We start from the raw sequence: 25,980 nt of genomic DNA on the forward strand, positions 1-25,980 counted from the left end.
ATTGGCAGACTCTTTATCCAAACTGGCCTCAAGAATAATAATAAAGAATTCTAGCTAAGTTTTAGTGGAAGAATTGATAGAGAAAAACACCGAGGAGAAACTGGTTTAATAGATTAAAAAAAAAAGAATTTTGGATGACCCTAATCACGGCATACCTAACTATAGGAAAGTTGCCTAAATATAGGGCCCGTGCTAAAGCTTTAATAAGGAAGGCTCATCAGCACACGATGATCAATGAAAAACTTTATACAAGATCTTTCAACCTACTTTACCTAAAATATATGGATGATGAGGAAGCAAACTATGTCTTGAGAGAAATTCATGAAAAAATATATGGGAATCACCTCAGACCCTGATCATTTACTTATAAAGTACTCAATGAGGGTTATTATTTGTTCATCATCAGAAGGATGTAACTGATATAGTGAAAAGATGTGACAATTCCTAGAGGTATGCCTATGTATAACATCTTTGGTTAACTAAGCTCATCCTTGTTATCAGTCCTTGGCCCTTCATGTAGTAGAGGATAGATGTCTTTGAACAATTCACCCCAGCTATAGGGTAAAGGAGATTTGTCTTAGTAGCGATAAACTAATTCATGAAATGGCTCGAAGTTAAGGTCCTAGCTACTCTAATAAAGGCTCGGGTTGATAAATTTATGTAGAAAAACATATTCTACAAGTTTGGCTTACCTCGATACATAGCAACGAATAATGGCAAACAATTTAAAAATATAATATTCAAAGAATGATGTTTAAATATCCATATTAATCTAAGATTCACATTGGTTGCCTACCCTCAATCTAATTGACAAGTGGATGTCACAAACAATATAATATTAGAGGCTCTGAAGAATATGTTGGACAAAACAAAGGGAAAGTAGGCTAATGAACTCCCTGGAGTACTATAGGCTTTAAGGACAACCACCAAGGTCTTTACAAAATAAACCTATTTCCATTTAGCATTTGAAATGAAAGCTGTCATGTTTGTTTAGATCAATCTACCAAGCTTAAGAGTCGAACTAGGGTAAGAGAAAAAAAATTAAGAAGCCTTGAAGGTCAATCTAAATTTAGTTAAAAAATAGAGAGAAGTGGTCTTAACCCGAATAACAGCTTACCAGCAGAGGATATCTAATTATTACAATAAAAGGGTCTGACATAAAAATATTAAAAAGGGAAATATGGTACTTAAAAATATTGAAGCCTTAAGAGTTGATAACTTAAATGACAAACTAGTTTTGACCTGGAAGAAGCCCTATGTGGTTAAAGAGGTCATCAATAATAGAACTTATAAACTATAGGACATGAACGGTAGTATCATTTCAAAGACATGAAACGTAAATAACTTAAAAGTGTATTATCAATAGCTCAGACTAAATTGAGCTCATACTTGTAATCCAAAAATCAATGAGTCATGATGATTAAGTTCACTTTATCGTGCTCATATTCACTGCCAGTCCTAAAAAGTGTCTCTAATTGGATACATCTTACCTAAAACTTAAAGTCAAAATATGAAAATGTTTATTTTAATTTTTGGGCTCATGCCTCAATTGATCTAATGTAATCTAACCTAAGACTTGTATAAAGATAAATTCTCAAGTTATTTAAGATATTCTTAAATACCTAGGTGAATTTTTAAACTCACTTAAACTAAGCTAAGAGTTTGGATTATTTTCAATCAAATTAGCTATTGGCTGAGTTATTTTGAATAGTCTGAGCTAAATCCACAAAACTTAAGTGATGAGGTCATCTTGTAAACAATTATCCAAGCTCAAACAATGGTTATCAATGAAAAGTTTAACATTTTGCTTCAAGTTTAAGTTTAGTTTAGTTTGAGTTAAGTCCACAAAACCTAAGTCACGAGGTCATCTTGTAAACAATTATCTGAGCTCAAACTTGAAAACTTAAACTAAATAAGTAAGGTGAAACTAAACTGAAACTTGAAGGAAAATGTTAAACTTTTCATTAATAACCAGGTTAGTATAAAAAATTGTAAATAACAAAGTTGTACAAAATGATTTTTTTTAGGTAACAACAAAAAATCCAACCTCACACTTTGAACAAAATTTACAAAAATTAACAAAAAAAAAAGAAAAGAAAAGAAGTTGTATCAGCATCCTTAGCAACAATAGTAATATCGACTAGTCATTAACCTTAGGGCCTAAGGTAGCCTTAAGCTTGACATTTAGTGCTTTATTTTCATCCTCTTTCTCTCCCTCTTTCTTGTTGAAATGGTGTGGAAAGGGCCTCGATCTAATATTGTTTATGTTAATATCATAAAGGTAGAGGTTAAGGTCAACAAATTTAAATTGCATCTCATCTTTTACCAACTCGAAGGAATTGAAGAAATTCTTCTTGGAGAACTTTACTTGAAGCTTACGAAATTCGCTGAAGACTTTGAACTCTTTAACAACTTTCTTTTTTAGCTCTTTCTTTTTTCCTCAGCCTTAAAGTCAGACTTCAATTTGATAATTTCAACTTGAGCATCACCAAGTTTCAACTCGACCTATTCCCTTATAAACTCTGCTGAAACCTTTTTTATGTGCATGATCTCTAGCTTGGTTATCAATTTGTTGATCTTTTTTCTTTACTTAACCTTCTTTTTATAAGATACACTGAGGTTAGACCTCACACTGCCTAAGACGTTTGAGCTCTTCTAATTCTCTTTGCTCAGAATAGTCATGTTCTTCTTGACCTTAAGTAAGTGGACCATGGCTAGATAGACATGGTGAAGGGCTCATTAGTGTTATCAACAAGTTCAGAAGAGAGCATTTGATAAGCTACATAGGATGAGCTTAGACTTAGCAAAATAGAAAACAAAAAGTAAGGGAAGAGCTAAGCTAAAGTTAAATAATACTTATTGTTATAAATGATAGTAACTTTGCAGAACGTCTTGGCCACATCAGGGTTCTCTATTAGGTTGTCACTTGGAGTGTACTCTAAACTAGTACAGACCTTTTTTGAGCTAGACCTTAGTACCTTGGACTTAAGATTTTTGAAGGTAGAGGAAGAGGCCTTGGTTCCTAATTTCTTTGTAAGAGAAGGAGCTGCTAAGGAAAATTCTCGATGTGTAGTTGTTTTATATTTTTTGATGATGAAAGAATTCTAAGCTAAGAAGCTGGATGGCTTATTTACTATCAAATTAATGACTTTATTCCCTATTAAGAAAGGGTATTGAGTAGGATTTTTTATTTTGGCTCTTCTTCGACCTAAGCTCATATTGAAAATTAAAGAAATTGAAGTTCTTGTTGGTTGACATCTTTGTAAAATCGAGCTAAAAGTTAGAGAAAAAATAAAAAAAAATTCAAACAAAACAAAGATCCTACGAGATTACCTCACACTTACCCAAGTATTTCATCTTGTTTATTACTTTGAAAGAGGTCAGCTTATAATCATCTATGAGGAGTTCCCCTTACAGATATACTCTATTATTTTGTTTCAATCTAAAAAATATAAGACGAAAAGAGCAATAGGCATATTTACAAAATTGTTGGCCTCATTTATTATTTTTCAAGCCTCAATCTCAACCTTGACCTCATTAAATTTATTTACTTTTTGTTTTAAGAGGAAGAGGAAAAATAGCTTTTCATTTTTTATGAAGCTTGACAGTCAGTAAATAACATTTTATAGTGTCGAATTGTGACTTAATATCAGCTTTTATCACTTGGGTGTTTTTTTAATAAAAAAAAATCTCTTAATAAAGAAAGGTTGAGAAAAATATCTAAATGTTGATAAAGAGTAATAAAATGTACTATGTATCGTATTAAGTTAGGGGTGAGTGTTAAATTATAATAATAAAAAATTAAAACAAATAAAAAATAAAAAGAAAAGCTTAAACTGGCCACAAATAAATCTCAATATACCCAGAATCGATGTCGTTCCAATTTATCTATGATCCAATATGAGAAATTTGGCATTAGTACATTATACCCCTCTCGAAAAAGTGAAAGTTCATTCTTATAACATGGACACGATGAGCTAAACACATATTAGATTGGCCCTACCTTTTAATTCTCTTATCATGTCTTTAGGGATCATACCATATTGTAAGGGGTATATACAGGAACCTCAGCCAATTCATTTTACTTTAAAAAACTATTTTTCTTATTATCACCTTCTTCAATGGGAGTATCTTTTTCCTCTTACTCTTCTTCAAAACCCTCATCATCGTTAAAGCTTTCACTACAAGAAGATTCAAACTCCTAAATAGGAGTAAGATTCAGAAATGGAATAATGGCGAAGAGCACCATGACCTTAAAAGAAATAGAAAAAGAAAAGACTCATCGAGAAAAAAAATGATGTCAACAAGAATTAACCGATGAATGTAAAAAATGACATGAACATTTATAAGTAAAAAAGCAAAAAAAGAAAAAAGTTGATGAGACTAGACCCTAAAAATAAGAACAACTTAATATGAGAGAAGGTTACCTTTAAAAAATAAACTAACCTGAAAAATAGAAAAAATATGTAGATTCTCCAAATCGAAGTCTATCTAGACACATAGTTCTTTCATACTCAAGACTCACTTTTTTCTTACCCAAACATTCTCATCGATCTATCACTACCCTTCCTTAGACATAGGGTTAAGCTAGTAAGCACTCTTGTGATAATCCTAACCTTCGATGATTGGTGGAACTAGGCATCGTCATTTTACTCAAGCTAACCCCTCATAAGCTCTACCTTAAAACTCTATGCCTTTCAAAACTAAAACTAGAAGATATGATAAAGAGAAAATGTACTAAAAAATGGAAAAAATAGATGAAAAGAAAAGACTAGTAAGGTTAGAAGTAAAAAGCTTTCGAAATAAAAAAATTTAGGTTAGATGGAAAGTAAAAAAAGTAAAAAGATTAAAAATGAAGACCTTAACAACCTTTTATATAGCTATGCTTCATATCAGACGGTTGACCTAGATTGTGTCATGTGTTAGAGCACCATTAAAATATGTCTTTTCACCTTTCCCACTCTAAATTTTACTGCCAAAACTACTTCTCTCCTTATTTAATGTGACCTCAACCATTCAACCGAGTCAGACCAACCAAATCGAATGGGTCCCCCAAGTCAAGTTGATCTAGTGAACACATGGTTAGTTCACCACTAGGATTTAAAATAAAGATTCAAGCTCTAGCTTTTAAAAAAGCATCCAAGTCCCACATTATCCAAACGAACTCCCCAACCCTTCTAAATCTCTCATTCTAACCTCGGATCATTGCATAAAAAAAATATGTTAGCTTTTTATGTGAGATGATAATCTAAAAAAGGGTGAATTGGATCTCTCTAAATTTTTCTTATGTTAGCCTTGAATTGATAAAAGTTTTTGAATTGATAAAACAAAATTTTGCCTAACTTGAATCAAATTTATTTTTTCTCAAATTGAATTTTTTTTAGCCTTTTATCTTGCCAAAAATTATTTTTGAACTAAAATAAAACATGTTCAGGAAACAAAATGAATTTTGAACAATTTGGGATAGAAAGATCGATCCCCTAAGGGGAGGGATCAATCCCTGCACATGACCCGATCAATCCCTTAGGTGAATGAATCGATCCATTTTTCTTCTAGTAACCTATCTTGAGCAAAATTTTTAAAAAATCAATTGATCTCCTCCTTATAAGGATCGATTAGTTAGGGTTTCAAAGTGACCTAATATATTCTCCCTTTAAAAGATCGATCCATTTTTTATATAAAAAAAATTTGAGGTTAAAAACTTACAAAATGGACCAATCCCCCAACATAGAGGATTGATCAACTGGGTAAGGGATCAATCAGGTCCCTTACCTAATCGATCAAGTAGCCTTTGTTTGGCATGAATATTGGTCTTATTTCAACTAACCCTATTAGCCCCCTATATAAGGGGATTGATCTTTTGATGCCCAGAAAGCTACAACATTTATTATTTTGTCTGAAATTTTGTAGGTTTCAAGCATTAAATGTAAGCAATAGCTATCTCACTTTTTCAACATATAAATGAAGGTTTTCCACTACAATTAAAGAGAATGAAAAGCCAATAAAACTTATTGCTTTCATCTACCATCTTCTCCAAACAATAAAAAGCATTTTAATGAAAGAAAAGTGCAGAAAGTTCATATTGTATCTGTTTTTCTCTTAACATTCTTCTCAATATTGATTTGTAATTCATATTAGCAAATACCCAACCTTAGAAAGGTTCTTTGAGTTTACAAAACACTTCAAAAATTTAAATTGTGAAATTGTAAGCTTAAAGGGGAAGATAACCCTAAAAGATTATGTTGTTGATTGTATAGAGCTTTGAAGAGCTAGGTTGTAATATTCAACGCATAGTAGACTAAACTCCTTGGCAAGTGAGGCTAAGAGAGAGGATAGAAGAACCTAAAAGAAGGGTCGAATCTCTATAAATTTTGGTATTTGATTATATTTCTCGATCTCTTGCTTTTAAGATTATTAGTATACTTACATTAGTTGTGTTTATTTGCTTAGAAAATTTTATTTGTAAAATTTGTACTTATTGGATATTAATTTTTGAAAAATTTATTATAAACCAATTTACCCTCTTCTTAGTTTATTTCAAGTCTTTGAACTAACATCTTAAAACAACAATTTCAAAATAATTGAATGAGAAATTAAATTAATAAACACTTTTAATGAAAATATAATGTAATCAATAACAATTAATGAACCTAGAATCAAATATATATATATATTACTAAATGTATGGAGATAGGGATAAAAAAATCAAACACAATGATTTACAGAGATTTGATCATTTTTCACAAGGGATCTTCATTCTCTCTTCTTGGTTGTCACACTAAGGCTTCAATCCACTAATTTAAAAAAAAATCTTATAAGATACGAACCTATCTTATACTAAATCTTTATCTTTTTTTAAGGCTTAGATAGCAACCTCTACCCTTACAATATTAAGATGATACCTGACCTCTTGCTTACAAGATAACCTAAATAATTTTTATAAATTAAAATACCTCTAAAGGTTGAGTGTTTGCTTAATGAAGTACAAAACAATGTGATGAATGAACAATGGCAATGATTTGGATACAACAAATACAAAGATATAGACTTTAAAGCTCTAAAACTCTTGATTTCTTTGATAGAATGAATATATGACTTATTTGATATTGCTCTTTTAATTCATCAACTTTCTTGGTGTGTTGGAATGCCCAATATATAAAAGAAATGAGGAAACAACCATTTGGCGATGGTTGGGAGTTAAAAATACTCGTTGAAGCTTGAAAAACTAGTTGTTGGAGTATTCTAGGCAAGAGAGGATCGATCCCCTCTTATAGGGGATCAATTGAGTCAGTTAAAAGGTGAGCAATTTTACGTATGAAAAGGCATAACCAATTGATCCTTTTTCAGTTAATCGATCCCCTTACTTTAGATGATCGATCCATTTTCAAATCCTGGAGCAATTTTTTATTTTGGATAAAAAATCAATCGATCTTTTTTTTTTAAGGGATCAATTTTGTCCATAAAAACCTAGAACCAATCAATCCATACAAGGAAGGGATCGATCCAGTCAAGCTGGGTGGTTATCTCCTATTTTGTACTCTACTTACTAATTTGATCATATCTTAAGTTCAAATCAAAAACCATTTAAAGATTTAGAAACTAGACTTAAAAGATTTTTTATCCATATAAAATTAATCACCTAATTCATTGTATACGAATTATAGTGAATTTTTAAAACTATCATTTATGTAGTTTTTAGACAACTACAAAGTGTCAAGTAAAAATTCAAAATCTTTTCTTAAAAAAATTTGATTTTGATTTTATTTAATCCATTAGAAAGTAGACTCAAAGAGCTTTTCAATCATATAAAATTTAAATATTAAAACTTTGTAAATTAATACAAAAAAATAAAACAAGTTCAATGATGAAAAACTGTGTTCTTATAAAATAACTTTCTTAAATTAATCTATTTCTCAAAACCAATATTATCAAAATTGTATTGAGTTCAAAATGAATAAATTCACTTTAAAATCAACAATTGAACTTCTATTTAAACTCAAATAAATAATGGTTAAAGATAGTTTTGATTTGAGAAATAAGAAAACATAAAAAAAAGGTTTGTTTAAACTTTGAAAATCATATTATTTATTTAGTATCAAAATATAAAACTTAAGAACATGTATTAAATAAATCTTTTTTAAAATCTTGATCAATCTTATTTAGCTTAATATTTTATCATTTCAAAATAAAAATCAATTTGAGGCTAACAAAACACTTCAGCAACTTTCAAACTAGCGATACATTTAACCTAAAACACCGGCGCAAGATCAAACCCACATCAGATTAGAACACATCACAACACCTCGAGTTGAAGTAAACGACGAATAGCCCCTTGATGTCAAGGTCCATGCCGACCTCAATGATAGGAGATCGGATCCCTCATAATCCCCATCAAGTCGGCCAACCTGAGTGAAATGAATCAATCATACATCCAATAATCTGATACTCAGACTGTTAGGTAGGAGGATAAAATATTAGAGGTATTTAATGATCCAAAGAGCATGATGGTTTTTTTTTTATTAATGGCTTTTGGCAGACACCCAGAGACATGTTAAACATTTAGATCGATTTAATATGTTAGGTCAACTTGATACATTCAATATCATATCAACTTAATCACATCATTGTTATCCCTCATTAATCTTCAGTCTCTCATCTATAAATATAAACATATAAGCATTATCATCTCATATTCTATTTAACCCCTAATCATTTATTTTTCTCTCATTCTAACCTATCTTATTTGATCTCTAACTTGCATATTAAAATATAAATGCAAGAAATATTTTTTACTTTTACACTTAACTACTCTTTTTTTTCTCTTTTCAAAAACACTCTCACGTCAAAATTTGGCTCAAACATTACCATAGCCAAATAACATAAGCAGGGCCAATGAATACCTCCTGTTAGGGGAAATAATTCACATATTTGCTCGATTATTTTCCCCTTAATCACAAGGCAGCAAACCTCTGGTAGGCAACATACAATTAAAAACAAACACTCTATTTTAACACGTGTCCCGATATAATTGGTTGGTCGCCTAATTTACTTTGTCTTCTCCATTGCACTTTCCAGCTTGACTCTCTACCTGTTAACTATTTTTATAGGATATTTTTTATTCAAATAAATAATAAATAAAATTGGCGGCTTTTTTTTTTTTAACTTGAATTAAGAGAGAGAGATCTGAAAGAGTGACGTGGCCTTCTCTATATCTCTACCAAACTATCCAAACGCTTGCCCACCTTCGCCTTTTCTTCCACTTTTCTCTCTCCACTGTCCCATCTTTTCGCCACGTCATTTCTTCGCTATCCTACACGTTTGCGCGCTACGCACCCTTCTTCCTACCTTCTCCATTACCTTTCATCTAAAGCTCCAAACCGAAAGCCCTAATTCCCAATTCTATCTTCTAAAAACAAAAATTAAACCCTCAGAACTCAGAATCCAACAAAAAAAAAATCCTTTATGAGACCGCCCTTTCACTTCGGGCGTTATTAACACGTGCGTCAGATCCTTGGTGAGCTGAAATCTGAGCCGTTGATGCCTCGCGCCAGCCTCATCATCCGACCATCGATCCTGACCGTCTGATTGGGTCCACTTGATCTTCTGCTTGCCGTTTATGGGAAGTGATTCATATAAAAGAAAAAGAATAGTAACTTTGACTAACAGCAAGCGTAGTCTTTTATTAGGTGGGGTGTACGGACTGTGAAAAAAGGATTCGATCAGAAGATGGGTTCAGGAAAATTGGAAACTCTAACCCCAATTTTGTCTCCAATTTGGTTTGTTGGAGAGAGGATGATTTTTATGGGCTTTCTCTAGTATTTACCATTTTTTGTATTTTTGTAGTTTAGAAAAACGAGTTTTTTTTTTTTTGGGGGTGGGTGTTTAGGGAATATGGAGAGCAAAGAGCTGAATTTGAACAAAGAGTGTAAAGCAGGAGGAGGGGGAGCAGGAGATGGTTTTACAGATAGGAGCAAAGTGAGGATTTTGCTATGTGATAATGATACCAAGAGCTGTGAGGAGGTTTTTTCACTTCTTTTGAAATGTTCTTATCAGGGTATACTTCACTTTTGTTAATATATATTTTTATACTTACTTTTGTTAATATTTTTACTTTGGTTTTTTTTCATCTCTTAGAGTTGTAGGGTATGTGCATGTCTTTTATTTATAAGTTGGTTTTATTGTTCTTCTTATTGGTGTCTGTGTGTTTTCTCTTGGTTGGTTATTGGGTTTTGGAATCAAATTCTGTGTTTTTTATCAGTTTACTTTTTATGTTGATTTATTTGTTGCTTTGGTTTTGTTTGAATTGTATGATTTAAATAGGTGAAGTGAAACTGATACTAAGGAGTTGATGCCTTAATGTGTGGATGGTACTGATTGAATTTTGTTTTAGGAATTTGAATATCGAAGTACAAATGCCAAATTTTGGTCCAAAAAAATTACAGTTGCAAACTTGTTATTATAGTTTGAAGGAAAGAAATAAATAAAATAGCTTTTGACCCTTTTCTTGTGTGAAAAGAAACTGATTTGTGTCATCTGTAACACATATAGAACATTCATAGGAATGCTTAGATATATATTATTCTCTTCTGTAAGTACTTTTTGTTATTTTTTTATGATTATGCTACTTTTGCTTACTGAATTCTAGTCTTCTGTTGTGACTGGCTTTGCACCACAAGAGCTATTAGTTTCGAAAACTTGGTAAAAAGGATATATGGGCTATAAATTTAATTGTCTTGCCTGTTGTATTTAGTTCCTTTACTCGCATGCTTGGCCTTGTAAATACAACTGTGGCCAAAGTGAGTAGGATGTGGATAACAAACGAAAGAAGGGTAAGAAATGAATTCACTTTTGAGGAAGCACCAATTAAAGAGAAATTGGGAGAATGATGGAATATGTGTGTTTGGACATGTATAACACAGGGCCAAGTATGCTACAGCTTAGAGCCTTTTGACGCATAGAGAATAATAAGGGTATAAGTAGACTGAAAATCACATGGATGACGTTTTGAGTTGAATTGTATTCTATTCCATGGTGGCCAAGCTGAATAATGTTTTGACATAAATTTTAGAGTATATTCATCATGTCACTGATTTAGGTTGCTTCTACTTTTTGTAGTAACTCAACTTTTTATCTTACTTCTATGACTATATATTGCATATAGGAATGCCCTATAGTTTCATGACACTTTTCCTATATTTATTTTACAAGTTATATTTCAGCTTCATGATTCTGTGTTACTTTTTATTCACAGTGACTTCAGTAAGGTCTGCAAGACAGGTTATTGATGCACTGAATGCTGAGGGACCTGAAATTGATATCATACTTGCTGAAGTTGACCTCCCAATGACCAAAGGAATGAAGATGTTGAAGTATATTATGCGGAATAAGGAACTGCACCATATTCCTGTTATTAGTGAGTTTGTCTTTTACCTTCATTCTTAATCTGTCTAGCTTTCATGGTAGTGAATTTTCATTTTGGTATTTATGGTGATCATTATATATTTTTCTTTCCCTTCTATGATAAGTGATGTCGGCCCAGGATGAGGTCTCTGTTGTTGTTAAGTGCTTGAGGCTTGGTGCTGCTGACTATCTTGTCAAGCCTTTACGAACCAATGAATTGTTGAACTTGTGGACACACATGTGGAGAAGGCGACGCCAGGTTTTTTTTAGCAATTTACTTTCCTTTTTATCAGCTAGTATTTTTTGTATTATTTGTTGTTTTTCATGTTCTTTTTCTGTTCTTGGTTCCCTTCGATTATAAAAATAATTCCATTGCAGTTGATACTCAGAAGAGTATAATTAGGATGCAAAATTAGATGAAGGGACTGAAATCCCACTAACTGGCATTCCTTCAGAAGTTGATAGTTTTTTTTATGTATGTATGGATGTGTAACTAAAACCATTTTTTGATATTCACTTGGATGTTTTCTCTGGCAGCTTGGTCTGGCAGAAAAGAACATCTTGAACTATGACTTTGATCTAGTGGCATCGGACCCTAGTGATGCTAATACAAACAGTACTACTTTGTTCTCGGATGACACAGATGACAAGTCCCGAAAGATCACAAATCCAGAGATGGGAGTTTCAACTCCTCAGGAAGACAAAGTGAGTATTGATGTTTGATTACAAATACTTCTCTGGGATTATTGAACTCCTATTATCTTTTTTGAGAGGTTTGAGATGTAGAATTTTCCTGTTGATGCCCCATGCTACCTGCTGTGTTCTTAGTTGTGTGATTTGTGTATTGCTTTAATATTAATTCATTTATTACATAGAACTAACTGAACTGAAGAGAGCAGCTTATGTACCAAAAAGTAGAGTAACAATGTTCAAGTAAAAATTTGAGAAATAGCCTTCTTAACATATGACAACATCTTCCCCCCTCCCCCTTCTTCTCGTGTTTCACCCTTTCCCCAAAATAAATAACTATTGAGAAGGGAAAATTTTTTCTATTATCATTTGCATTAGTCATAAGCCCATCCATATGAATTTAAGCTTGGCAATAATGTAGTCTACCTTCTGTAATGATCTTGACCAAGTTTTACAAAGCAAGAGAGGTGATTTAATTGTATTTTCTACTATTACCCTCCTGTGTATATTGTTGCGGTTAATATAATTCCCATGCTCATACTATTCTGTGTTACTTCTTAACATAAGCTGTATGAAATTGATGATATTAGACTTCCAAATAGGAAATTGTTATTTTGTGAAATCAATTGCGCAGGCAATTAGCAGCATTGGGAACTTGTAAAACTTAAGATATGAATATGTACTTTGCAGATTTAAAATTATAGGCATGTTAAGGGGTGCGAGAAATTAGGTTCTGAAGTCAAACGCTAGCCTTAACCAATTATGCACAACACCTACAAATTAAATGTGTTCATGTACGTATGTATCTATCCGTGTATATATATGCATACATGTTTTTATCCATATGAATATATGTGTATAATATGGGTGATAAAAGCATCAAACTTAATTTGAGAAATAAATGTACAGTTGGCATCAAACTCAGGGAAATATAACTTGAGAGATATTGTATGTGCTGAACTTTAAAGGTAACCGGTGAACAAACTGAAATTTAAAACACAAAGTTATAGTTACAGATTTGTAAGGCCTCAAACTATTCACAAGATGTATATGATTATGTAAATTTGCAAAACCATTCATCAAGCATGCTGTATGATTCTTTCCACAAGACCTTGAGGCAATTAGGATATTCCTCTTTAACATCTGTGCTGGTGTGTGTCCATGTCATAAATTTCACAACCTGTACTTAGTGTTGGAAATGTATGGCAAAGCAATTGTGTTAAGAATGAAATGTATTGTTTGTGTTCATATAAGTGTTTCCCTCTTTCAGTCTGCTGCTGCTACTGTAGAGCCTCCTCAGACTGATTCATCAGAATGTCGTCCTGATATTCCAGGAATAAGTGATCGCAGAACAGGTTGACTGCTCTTAAACTGTCCTTGTCTAAAAATTGTTGGGCTGTCCCTTGAACAAGACTTATCATATTGTGTTCAGCTTACTGTTGCATACCATATTTGAGAGAAATTATCTTCTATTATTGCATGGGATATTTTTTAAGAATAGTGTGATATGACATCATTTGGCCTTCTATTATCATATTGTTTCAAAAAAGTGAAGTCTTCAGTTTGGAGCGAATTCTCTATAATGTTTTTTCTATGAGCGCATGGAATATTATCATGTTCTACCATTAAATAAGTCAGGGACTGTTTTTCTTAAGCTTTGTATCAAAATTAGCCTTTTTTTTAAAGAAGAGTATGACTTAATAAGATTCTTGAAAGTTTTGTCACTGGATTTAATTTTTTGTTTGTTTGATGGCTATATCTGTGTGCATAACATTTCTGTTTATTTTCTAATACCACAAGGGTGTTTGTGCATTTTAGACTTTGCATACCAGTAAGTGGCATGCCAGTTTACATGCCATGAACTGGACTTCATGCTGAATAGTCTTCGTCTTCTCTTAAATCTAGTTCATTACAATGCAAGCACTATTTATCATGTGATAACACTACAATACAGGAAAAGCATGGCTGTGATTCTTTTCTGGATTCCAAACCTTTTGATTCATGGATTTCTCTTACTTAGAAGATGTTGGAATGTTGGTGATATTTTGCAGGGCAACTTTCATCTGGTCCAAAGAAGAGTGAGCTAAAGATTGGTGAGTCATCAGCCTTCTTTACTTACGTGAAGTCAACTGCAGTCAAAAACACTACTCAAGTGGTCACTCCTAGTGACGAAAATGCTGCACAAAATACGATCATTGAAGATAATCTTCTGCAATCTGGCCAGCAAGTGATTAATGATACCCAAGTACATGAGAATGCAGAAGCATGGGAAAACTGTTCACAAGGTGATGAATTTCCTAGCAGCAGTAGTATTCCAGATTCACTTTCCTTGGGGAGGTCCTCTACACCTCCTGTGTCAATGGAGTTCTCACAACAAAGGAATTTTAAGGAAGACAAGTTTTCTCAGTTGCTTCTGCCTCCAGGAAATGATCCTCAACAAGATATATCTGGTTTACCTACACAAAGTGCTTATCCATACTATATGCCAGGAGTTTTAAATCAACCTACAGTGCCATCATCGGCTCAATTGTATCAGAACAACCTCCATGACCTTCAAAATCATGCTAGTTCTGCTGTGCTACCTCAATATAATCATTTTCAACATTGTCTTTCCCATCTTCATGCAAGCGGGATGGCATGGTTTCCGTACTACCCGGTTAATACATGCATGCAACCTGGTCACATGCCAACTGATCACTCATGGCCATCATTTGGAAATTCATCTTCCAGTGAAGTGAAATTAAATAAGGTTGACAGAAGAGAGGCAGCATTGATCAAATTTAGGCAGAAAAGGAAGGAGCGCTGTTTTGACAAGAAGATTAGATATGTTAATAGAAAAACGCTAGCTGAAAGGAGGCCCCGCATGAGGGGACAATTTGTGAGGAAGGCAAATGGTGTAACTGTTGATCTTAATGGGCAACCTGCTTCTGCTGATTACGATGAGGATGATGAAGAGGAGGAGGAGCAGGCTTCGAGGGATTCTTTTCTTGAAGATGATACTTCAGGATGTTGATGTTAAGTTCGTACTTATTGAGAATATATTTGTGTGTACCTCTACCTGTTTCCTCTAGAGGAGAACGAGTACTAGTGGCACAGTGTTCCATTAAAGTATTGATCGAAGAAGAGCACAGATCACAGATCAGAACAAACGTGCATCCCCAAATACCAATCAGGTGAAAGCAGCTGACTCAAGTTATTGCAAAGTGCTTCCATCAGGATGCATAAGTTACCCTGTTTCCCCTTTTAAGGTCAGCTGCAGCTCAAGGAACTAATATAAGGAAGCCCTTGATTGAACCAGTTCCCCTGTGGACTGCATGTCAGTCGACATTCACACTTTGTAGTTATATTGTTTCCATGGTTCAAATTTAAAAGGCCTTTCCAGTTTTTCTATTTTAAGAAGTGAAACTTTCCAAAATTGTTCTCAAATGAGATTGTAATATTGTGGGAATTTTTCAATGAAATGCAGAGTATTGAAGCGACTTGTTTATATGTACATCTATTTCTTCAACTTCCTGCCCCATTTGTCAACCAAATTGAGTGTGAACGGATTTTCAGAACACCGAAGTATTTTTGTTTCAAATTTACATTCTTACTACATTTGTGTTGATGTTACCTGTTTCAGTTGAAACCCATTGCAGAGCTACTTATTATTGATTAGAAAATATTCCAACTCGTGCGTCAAGCAGACTAACTTAAGGTTTGGCTGTTCACTGCTCAGTGGTCACAGTGCAGGCATGAGTTGATCCCGACAACTTTTACAATATATTCACTCGCCTTGGTATATATGATTTTTATATCATGTTAAATACATGTCAAATATGAAAATTATTATTATATTTCATGTCAATAAGTTATGAAATTTTTTTTTATTTTTACTAAATTTATATACAATTTTTATCAAAATTTTAACTCTTATCATTTTTTTTTTATATAGTGTTTAAAATTTTTAGATCTTATTAATGTACTTTATTGGGCCAGAAGGGCCCATTTCAGACATTTGAAAATAGAGCAGTAAGCATAAGAGAACAACAGCCTTCTTCCAATAAAAAAACAATGGGTTTCTGCTTTAAAAATAAATAAACAAAGAGGCACTTTGAGTTTGAGGACCGGAAGCAGATGCATTAGCTTCTTCAATTCTCTTTTTTTTTTTGGTCTTTTAAGCTGCAGCCTACAGCAATGCTAGAAAATGATAGAAATTTAGACGGCTTATTATTTGAATAGGTAAAATTCATTCCATCGATCATCAAAAACAAAAACAATCACCAAAATAGAAGCCCAATCATTAAATAAAGCAGCAATGGTCGATGGTAAAGATCAGAGACTCTCTTCCTCAAAGCGACCTCTCCGTTCCCCCCCCCCCCCCCCCATCAACCATGAAAATCTGCATCACCAAATTCAACAACAGCAACGGCAACATAATCCACCTTCCAAATCAACTCTTTTGCTACCTTCCGATGCCAGCGGCGTCATCGCATCATCCGCTGATCTTGGGGTTGGAGAATGGTTGGGAATTGGGCTTGAGAATTGCGTACTAAGATCGTTAGCCTCGCTTGTCATTTCGGTTATAAAAATGAGACGATGGGAAGGGCATTTCCGTCTCTTCGAGGGATTATTGACATGACGGCGGTGATGCTGTTTTGGTGGTTGTGCAAGCGGGCATGGATAGCGGTGTTGATTTTGTTGGTCATTAATTTCGGAATAATCGAATTATATTTTTTATTTATGTTAATTAAATTAAATTTATTAATTTTAAAAATTAATGGATTAGTTTGACTAATCTTTCAATTAACTTAAGTATATGGTGCTGAAAATTGTAGGAGGTTAAACCAAATTGTTCAAAGGAATCAAAAAATTGGTAGTACATAGAAGTAAAAATAATATATTAATATTCATAAACTATTTGAATTCGATTTGAATTTGGTTCAATTATTGTTGAATCGAATTTGAGTTTGAATAGTTCAATTAACGATCGAATCGAATTTAAGTATTTTTATATTTAATTCAAATAATTCGTGAGTTTAATTAATTTTTATATTTAAATATATTTTTATTATTTTAATTAATAAAATATCTCAAATTCGAATCTAAACTCAAGTACAAATAATCGAATTTTTGTCGAATATAATAATTAAATTTATTTTTATATGTTAATCAAACTTAATAGAACGAGATCGAATAATTCGATTTTTACTTCAAATTGAATTTGAGTTAAAAAAATAAAATTTAATCGAGTTCAAATCGAATTTTAAATTTTAAATTTTGAATCGAATTCAAACTCGAATTTAATATTGTATCAATTCAAACTCGAATTTAATATTGTATCAATTCAAACTCAATCAATTACATCCTATCATAAAGCTCTAGCTTCGAGCTGACCGATTGATAACATCTGGTTCAAGATCAAGACGCACCAATTGAATGGCGGTCCGCTGCACTCCATTTGGATGTGCGGTGGGAGTCCCTGCCACAACACCGTGAGTGCTGAAAACGATTGGATCCTCATGGCCTAAAAAAGTTAGGATCTAGTCAATAAAATGGAACTCGCGACGCGATAAGAATCACTCGAACGTGATTGCATTCGCATTCTTTTAGTTGAAAATTGGTGGTTGACAGGTTTTAGTCTTATAGTATACCCGATGGAGTACATTTTTTTGCTAATATTATTCCCCAAATTTATAAATATATGAATTAGTGAGTATATTTGTTTTATTCATCTGATTTCTTTGGCAATGAACCAAACTAATGGTGCATTCGGTAGCTTCCTATTCCTCCCAACCATAAATTATAAATAAATCTGACAATTTCATAATTCGTATATTTTAATCATACTTTATATAAAAATTACATATTATAATTCGAGTTGACATAAAAATATAAATTTTTTTAAATTTTGTTAAATTTATTTATAATTTTTATTAAAATTTTAAATAGAATCATTTTTGTGTCTTTTATTTGAGTCATTATCCTTTTTTCATGTATTGTCACCATATTTAAGATTGCGGAGTGAGACCCCAAACCAAACGAAGAGAAATCCAAGGCAAGTAAAATAAAGTCCAAGCGCAATAAGAGAATGCAAAAGCAAATGATGTATGTTGATTATAAATTTCCTTCATAAATCACTCCAATGTCGAAGGGACACAAATTGAAGTTAATAAAAGAATTCTATAACAGATCAATCAAAACGAACTCAAACTTAAAAATGTTATCAAATTGAAATTTGCTTCTCAACTGAGGAATTACATTACCTACACGTTATGACACATTAAATCTGTTTCAATCACTCTTTCCATGCGCTGAACGACGAATATCAAGCTGATCAACAATCTCCAATGGCGTCACTGTCTCATTCCTGATCCTCTTAATGTTGGGGCCTAACAATCCCCTATGTCTAAACCCATACAGCTTAAGCACCTGGTTATCAGCAAAATTGAAAGCCCTTTGCATGCTGCGCAAGCACCTTTCAACAGGGTAATCTCCATAACTCCCACAGGGCTTGCAACCTACAAAATGAGTCACAAACGGCCACCTCTCGTCCCCCAAGCCAGGATGATATTTCTCAATCATCTCCTCATACCTATCAACCAACCCTGCCCAATACCCATGCAGATAATACTGATTCTCCAGAAACACCTTATCCATCCATTGATCCTTCTGTGAAAGCAACAGGTAAATCAAAGCCGACTGATCATCTGCTTCAAATGCCGGCCTTCCTTTTAAATTAGCAGTCAAAACCTTCCCCGCCTCCTCACGAATCGGACCCTTAGGTCCCATTGGCGCCCATGCATCAAGCAAATCCAAGGACCACTGACAATTTCTAAATAGAAAGCTCCCTGTATTCAAAGCAATCCACGACTTCTGCTCGAACATCAAATCAGGGTACCCATGAACAACCAGATTATACTTATCATACTTGGACAAAGGAATCTCAAACACCATATCTGTAAAAAAAGCATCACTATCCATCCACCAAATCCACTCAACTTCAGGATGAGACAGCATTAACCTCCTAATCAAAGGCAATTTTGCCCAATACCCAGCCAGTTCCCTATCTAAATGAGCCATATTATAAACAATTTCAATCCCATGAAGCCTACAATAATCAATCTTATTCTTTATTGCTTTCAACAAATAATGGTCTCCTATAGCATTATCACACGGGTTTGGGGGCGACCCAGTAACCAGCAAAATTCGAGCTTTTCCATTAATAAAATTAGGGAATTCAGGGTTTTGGGAAAGCCAAACCTTCCGCTGCTGGTCCCAGTCCGAAATTTTCGGTCCGAGGGTGTACGTAATATTGGGGTTAATCTCAGTTTCGGGAGGATCGTCCGGATCGGTAGGGTCGGAGTCGGAGCGAATCTCAGCAAGGATCCGTTTGGTTTCTTCGATCAGGTTTTGGTTGACAGCTTCGGCTTCGGAGCTTCCCAAATTGCCGACGCCGATGGTACCACGTAGTACGAGGATGGTAACGAAGCCGCAAAGTATTGTGATTTTAATGTTGTTGAAGGTCTTATGGATCTGCCTGCCACGCGGGAGTCCGGGAAATCCACGGGTTCTTCCACCAACGGCCGCCGCGTTGTTGGTTGTGGGTAAGCCTCCACCGCCGCCAGTGGGAGATCTCTTCTGGGGAGTAAAATTATCTTGACCCATAAGGGTTATTCTCTCCATACAAAAGAAGCAGGCCTCGGAGAGAGAGAGAGAGAGAGAGATCCAAGTGTTCTTTTCTCTCTCTTTTGCTCTAAAAATAAATCTCTCTAAATCGATCTCTTCAGATCATCAATGGCATATCATATCAATTTTTTTATGATTTTTTTTAGTTGTTTTTTAGGTTTTGAAGTTGAGAGATCTGATTGAAAATGCAAAACCCTAGAAAAGGAAGGATTGAAGAAGGAGACAATTGGAAGTGGAACAGATTGATGAGGAATTGATAGAGAGAGTGGAGGAAAACATGTGACCAAACACCGACTGCTAAGTACAGACTGTGCTTTTACATTATTTTATTATTTGAATAATAATTAATTGTTTTCGTAGTTAAATAATAATACTAAATTATTATAATTATTATATTTAAAATTTTTTAAATCTATTTTTCTTATAGTCGAAAATTCATTATGCACATATATAATTCGTAATTTTCAAATTTTAATTTTAATATTATGTAAATTGATTCAAAAATTATTATTGAAATCCACATTAAAAGTCTTAAATTCAAACTTTAATTATAAATAAAAAATATTATTATAATAATTTTTTAGTATTTAAATATTATTATAATTTAATTTTTTTTCAAAAGACATAATTTATTAATAATTTATATTATTAACTATAATTTTTATTAAAAAATGGCACACATAAAAAAATTAATAATCTGTTAATTTAATGATACTTGAATCCATTTTAAAAATAATAATTTTAAATTTAAATTTTATCATAATTCAAAAAAAAAAAAAGACACGGGAGAAGAGAAAATAAAATGAAATCTATTTTAATATATATTTTATAATTTTTTATTTTTTAATTTTATCATATTCAAAGAATAAAATGTACAAAAACAAAAAAAATTAATTTCTTCCATTAAATTTATTAAATTAATAAATTAAAAATATATAAAATTAAAAAAATTATACTATGTAAATTAATCTTCCTTATATATATATGAGTGAGATTGGTATGCGTAGAAGTCAATGTCAAAATGATGGGCAATTAATAATTGCTCACTTATCACCAACAATTTTGTTTAATTGTTTATAATTTTTTTATATAAAAACAATTGATCATCGTTTAACTAAAATTTTGATTAGTTCTCAACTATCGCCAATTAAAGATACGATTGGTGAGCGATAAAAATTGTTTCAATCTGATGTCTTGTTTTTCAAATTTTAATTGACGAACACGCAATGACGAAGGAACTTTCACGCAACGAAATCCACCACAACAAAACTATTTTATTCTACTATTGTGCGCATTTGCCGATCAAAATGGACTTTCAGGCCCGGTGTCTGCGGCTGATTTTGCATAGCACAGCTAGCTTCAACGCGTTGATTTCGAGGATCCAATCAAGAGGAGAAAAAAAAAAATGGTGGGCGAAGAGAGTAGTGTCGTTATGGACATGCCACGTGGGTGATGGTGGAGGAGGTTCGACAGGAAGGTTCCCCCCGATCCCATCTCAACCGCTTGCCTTAAAGCACTGTTCCCTTTGCCATGTGCAAAGTGAAGCTTGCTTACTTTAGCTTCAGCTCTCACTCATGGTCATTGCTCACTTGCACATCTATAGAATATGTCAATTCGTGAATAAGTGAAATTTATTTTATGTTAAATATATTTAAAATATAAAATTTTTTTATCAAATTCATATATAATTTTTATTAAAATTTTAAAACATTATTTTTATTTTTTCATGTTAATCTCAAATCTGATCTTTTTTTCATTAATTAAAGTTTGGTTTGGATGCTATCACAACTCAATTGAAGTGAGATTGTCATGTAAATTTATATAAGTTGTGCCAATGAAATTCAAATGCATAGACCGCATGATTCAATTTTCATTTTTATTTGTATTTTCAATTTTAATAAAATCAATCTCCTTATCCATTCAAATAAATCTTAAAAATTACAAAAAGTATGTTAACTCTTAAATCTTTACACTATGCTCAAGAGCACCACTAAGGATTTAAAGGCTTTCCAACTATTGACGATGGACTCATCTAATAAACAAAATGAGTTACCATATGGGTTTACCAACCTTTCCCACTGATTTGCTTGCTAATCTGGGTTTCAGCCATGATTAGCAATTATGGCCTTCCAAAACCATTACTGATAAGAGGAAAGAACCCATCTAGGCCCAAAGAGTGGGTCATGCTAGAACGACCTATGCTATATGGCCGAAAATATATTTGTGTTTGCATGTTATGGATGATTGATCCTTTTTTTTTGTCTTATTTTTAATTAAATGAAATTACCCCACAAGAAAAGCGAAAGAGTTCAACCATTCAACCACTGGTTATTGGAGAAAAAAAAAACCTGTGGTTGGTATTATAGCATTGAAAATTGGTAAAGAACGTTGGCAAATGTTTTTCAAATTTGAAACACAAGCTGATATGAACATGTTGCTTTGAGGGACAAGACAGACTGCTGATTGTTTTTTTGGTGCAACAAAAGGGAACGATCCCTTATCACAGTAGGAATCCATTTTAATTTGTCGAGGAAACTCATTAATTAATTTCTCCAAAACAATCTTGTGTATAAGTTGATAAAATATTAAATTTTTAGTTTTAATAATCAAAATTTAATTTAAAATTTTAAATACGTAAAAATAACAATAGTGATATGGTAAGTAGTATAAATTCCATTTTAATTATTTAATTTTCAGGAAATCATAAAAACATAAAGCCTTGATAAAAATACTTACTGAAGTCGAAGCTCACAAGATTCTTTTGTGTTTCAATACTATTCAACAAGCCTTGATAAAAATACTTCAAAGAAAAAAAAAAGCCTTGATAAAAAAAAAGTACAAAAAAGAAACTGAAAAAGGAAAAGAAAAACAAAAAGTGATTGGATCTGCACAACACATTCTAAAAACAAAAGCAGTGTAGGAGTTGGGGAAAGGACTGTGATGGATTTGGAACTTAAATGAAAGACAGGAAACAAACTGTTCTCTGCTAAAAAGTGAAATGGGTTTCAAATTCTGCCGACTCGCATTTGATCTTTTACCTTCCCTGGATATTTCCCACATTGAGGAAAATTTAACTCAGAACCAACTGTTACATCAGAACCATCACCGGCAGCAGCAGCACCAGCACCAGCAACAGCTGCAGGGTTGGGTGTGAAGTCATCATTTTCACTTGGTTTTTCCAAAACAATAAGGTTACTCTTATCTTCTGGTGAATCAATCTCTGAGGAAGCCTCTTAAAGCTGCAATGAATAATCTAAGTTCCATAACACATCTCCCATGCTAGGTCTATCAACTCCATATTCTGTTAAACATTTCTCTGCAGCTTCTGCAGACTTTTTGAGTGATCGTTCACTAATACTCCCAGCAATTTTTGGGTCAGCTATCTTTCAATCATACCTTTCCTATGCCATTGCATGGCCCGCTCAGCCAAGCTAACCTGCTCCCTTGGGAGTCCAGGGCAAATAACTGCCCTTGCGCGTAAAACCTCAAAAAGGACTACACCAAAAGAGTAAACGTCAGATTTCTCAGTAAGCTGTTGGCTCCTGAAGTATTCAGGATCAAGAAATCCGAAGCTACTCTTTACTGCAATGCTAACATGGCCTTGATCCATAGGTGCAGCTTTTGAAAGGCCGAAATCAGACACTTTAGCTACAAAATTCTCATCAGGAAGAATATTAGTGGTCTTCACGTCGCGGTGAATAATTCTTTGTGCTGCACCAGTGTGGAGATAATGCAATCCAAGAGCTGCACCAATGCAAATATCAAGCCGTTGTTTCCAGGACAAAGTTGGTTTGTTTGAGCCATAGATATGGTCGCGAAGTGGACCATTAGCCATGTACTCATAAACCAGAATCATCTCTGATTCCTTATCACAGAACCCTATGAGTGATACAAGATGGCGATGCCTAAGCTTGGAAGGCATTTGTATTTCTGTCTGGAATTCGTTTATGCCTTGTTCTGATCCCTGGTTTCCTCTTTTTATAGCAATCTTGGTTCCATCTTCTAGAACTCCAAGAAACACTTTTCCAAACCCAACAACCCCAATCACTGTCTTTTCATCAAAATTTTGTGTTGCGATTTGTAACTCGTTCAAAGTGAAGAATCTGCCAAGACCCTGATTAGAGTACAAACTGGAGTATCCACTCTTACTTTTTCTGAAGCCAAAGATGCTAGATTTCCTGGAGCTACTCTTGCTGCTTAAGAAACTAGTGTGGCTACCATGAATAGGTAGAAGCCATGATGAGAAGCTATTTTGCTTGTGCCAATCATGAGGCCCTTTTTTCCACCTAATACAAACTATTTCAAGGAAGAACATTGCTAAGAATGCCATGACAAGCCCTGAAATTGCAACAACTTTCAGTTTGCTAGATTCCCCCTTGTATGAACCATTAACAGCAAATAAACCGTCCAAGCTATCAGCTATGTTGCTCAACTTCATGATCTCCAAGCCATAGATGATGGCATTAGTTAGACCATCATTGGATGCTGGACGAACTTGAACCACGATGGAATCATTTGTGATGGCTGTGGCATTGAGCACAAAATCTGTGTAATATGCAGTGGCCAAGTCACCAGCTCTGGCTGTGAGATCAGGACTTGACACCCCCCATTTAGCCGTTTATATATACATTGAAGTACAAGTCATTGCGGGACTAGCTTACAATGTCACAAAAGTGCATCCTGATGAGATAGGAAAAGCTTGCATCAACATTCATCAACCAAGTGAGATTGAAATTCGGATCCACGGTTTGAGCATACGCCTCAGTTGTCATCCTTTCTGCAGTTTCATAATCCAAATCTGGAGCAACCAATTGAGTCATCCGTTTATCAGGCTGGTATTTGATATTAGAACCTTTCACGGCTTCTGATCCTTGGGGAAACACGTTATATGGGGTATCAGGTACCCATGTCCTTGATAATGTATCATTTTTTGGAGTTAAGGTCGGACCTCCCATATTCAATCGATAGGACACTTCCAGAGAATAATTTAGCAAGCCATTGACAGTGTTACCTTCGGATACGGAATATGCTGAATCAGAAAAAGTTCATCAGGGATAGCCACGATCTTCATGGCATTGATGAATGCATAAGAATTCTTCTTGGGCTTGAAAAAGAGGGAGAAATGTTCAGTGGCATTAACAAGATATTCCTTAAAAACCACCTTAGTGTCATTACTTACAGAGAAGTCATGTAAAAGGACAAACTTCTCTGTATGGATAGTGAAAACTGCAGTCTTTAGATCATATTGAGGGTGAGAAAGCGGGTTAAAGTATAGACGAGCCCAATGTTTCCCTGGCTTGGAGATGAAAAATGTATATGTTGAATCAGCAAGGAAAATTCTTGCCGTTTTATACAAATCCTGCTTGGACGAAAGGGTGGAACTGGAGTAGGCACTGCTGGGAATGGAATCAATTGACGCTTGCACATCTTCACTGGTTGATAAGTAACTACTTGTTTGAGAATCTGACTTGAATATTCGTCCATCATCAAGCTTTGTTTCGCTAGAAAATCCACGATCTCAATAAGATAGTTATCAGCAGGCCGTAATGCAGCTAGTGAAAAGAAACAACAGAAGGGGCAGGAGCGGAACCTTTTGCCAAAATAAAGTTGGCAAGGTTTAACGTAAGGAGGTAAAGGAAAATGAAGAGAAAAGAAAGGGAGGAAACAGTAGATGCCTTGCTGACCTACGATCACCTCCCCCCATTGCTCAAGGCAGCTGCCAGAAACCGCAGTATACTAACATGGCGGTGACAATGGTGGTGGTGGTGCAGGCATGGTGGGTTTTGGTGGTGAATGACAGAAGCTAGGGAAGAGGGAGAGAAAATTATGGTAGGAAGACAGTTAGGCCAAAGGGTAGTTTGCTGGAAGCATGTAGGAACTGACGTGTAAAGCTGTAATCCCTGTTAACGAGTTATCTTCATTTTTTTTGATGAATGAGGAAAGAAGAAGACCTGGTAAAAGGAGATTGGATATAAGTATATATAACAAATCCCGAGCTCAGCGTTGGGCCCTAAAAACCAACCGCCTCACCATCTTAGCTTTGACAACTAACTAACGAACGATAGGAGGCAAAGGGTAGTTGATAGCCCATACCGTCGTGTGCGTTTCTTTATTTGAGCAGCATTCAATGCTCACCCATTCAACCCTTTCATTCTCTTTTACCTCAGAATAGGCACAGCAGCTGCCATGGTTTTAGTGTGACATTCTCCACAGGTTTAGATT

The 25,980-nt window shown here is 34.0% G+C and overlaps 2 protein-coding genes and 2 pseudogenes across 2 annotated transcripts; 2 read left to right on the top strand and 2 right to left on the bottom strand.

Annotated features, from left to right (window-relative positions):
- The first annotated feature begins 9,343 nt into the window (after window positions 1-9,343).
- On the top strand, window positions 9,344-15,583 carry LOC111283816 (two-component response regulator-like APRR1). Its single transcript, XM_022872443.2, has 6 exons — window positions 9,344-10,054; window positions 11,252-11,413; window positions 11,526-11,659; window positions 11,938-12,105; window positions 13,361-13,445; window positions 14,142-15,583. The coding sequence occupies exons 1-6, from the start codon at window positions 9,892-9,894 to the stop codon at window positions 15,101-15,103; spliced, it is 1,674 nt and encodes a 557-aa protein (XP_022728178.2). The 5' UTR covers window positions 9,344-9,891; the 3' UTR covers window positions 15,104-15,583.
- Window positions 15,584-16,127: 544 nt separating this feature from the next.
- LOC149514128 (uncharacterized) lies at window positions 16,128-16,879 on the top strand (annotated as a pseudogene).
- Window positions 16,880-18,161: 1,282 nt separating this feature from the next.
- On the bottom strand, window positions 18,162-20,115 carry LOC111283824 (putative xyloglucan 6-xylosyltransferase 5). Its single transcript, XM_022872454.2, has one exon. It carries the CDS (start codon window positions 19,753-19,755, stop codon window positions 18,364-18,366), a length of 1,392 nt encoding a protein of 463 aa, XP_022728189.2. The 5' UTR covers window positions 19,756-20,115; the 3' UTR covers window positions 18,162-18,363.
- A 2,441-nt stretch (window positions 20,116-22,556) lies between these two features.
- LOC111283835 (putative receptor-like protein kinase At5g61350 pseudogene) lies at window positions 22,557-25,462 on the bottom strand (annotated as a pseudogene).
- Between the last annotated feature and the right edge of the window lie 518 nt (window positions 25,463-25,980).

The sequence above is a fragment of the Durio zibethinus genome, chromosome 17 (genome assembly GCF_047325235.1).
Source record: "Durio zibethinus cultivar Kanyao isolate XHJ-2024 chromosome 17, ASM4732523v1, whole genome shotgun sequence".
NCBI lineage: Eukaryota > Viridiplantae > Streptophyta > Magnoliopsida > Malvales > Malvaceae > Durio > Durio zibethinus.

Bases quoted from the DNA above. Each gene is read 5' to 3' on its own strand.
- LOC111283816 (XM_022872443.2), top strand. From the start codon at position 9,892: ATGGAGAGCAAAGAGCTGAATTTGAACAAAGAGTGTAAAGCAGGAGGA. The intron at 11,660-11,937 runs GTTTTTTTTAGC...TTTCTCTGGCAG, and splicing joins TGTGGAGAAGGCGACGCCAG to CTTGGTCTGGCAGAAAAGAA. The intron at 12,106-13,360 runs GTGAGTATTGAT...TCCCTCTTTCAG, and splicing joins CAACTCCTCAGGAAGACAAA to TCTGCTGCTGCTACTGTAGA.
- LOC111283824 (XM_022872454.2), bottom strand. From the start codon at position 19,755: ATGGAGAGAATAACCCTTATGGGTCAAGATAATTTTACTCCCCAGAAG.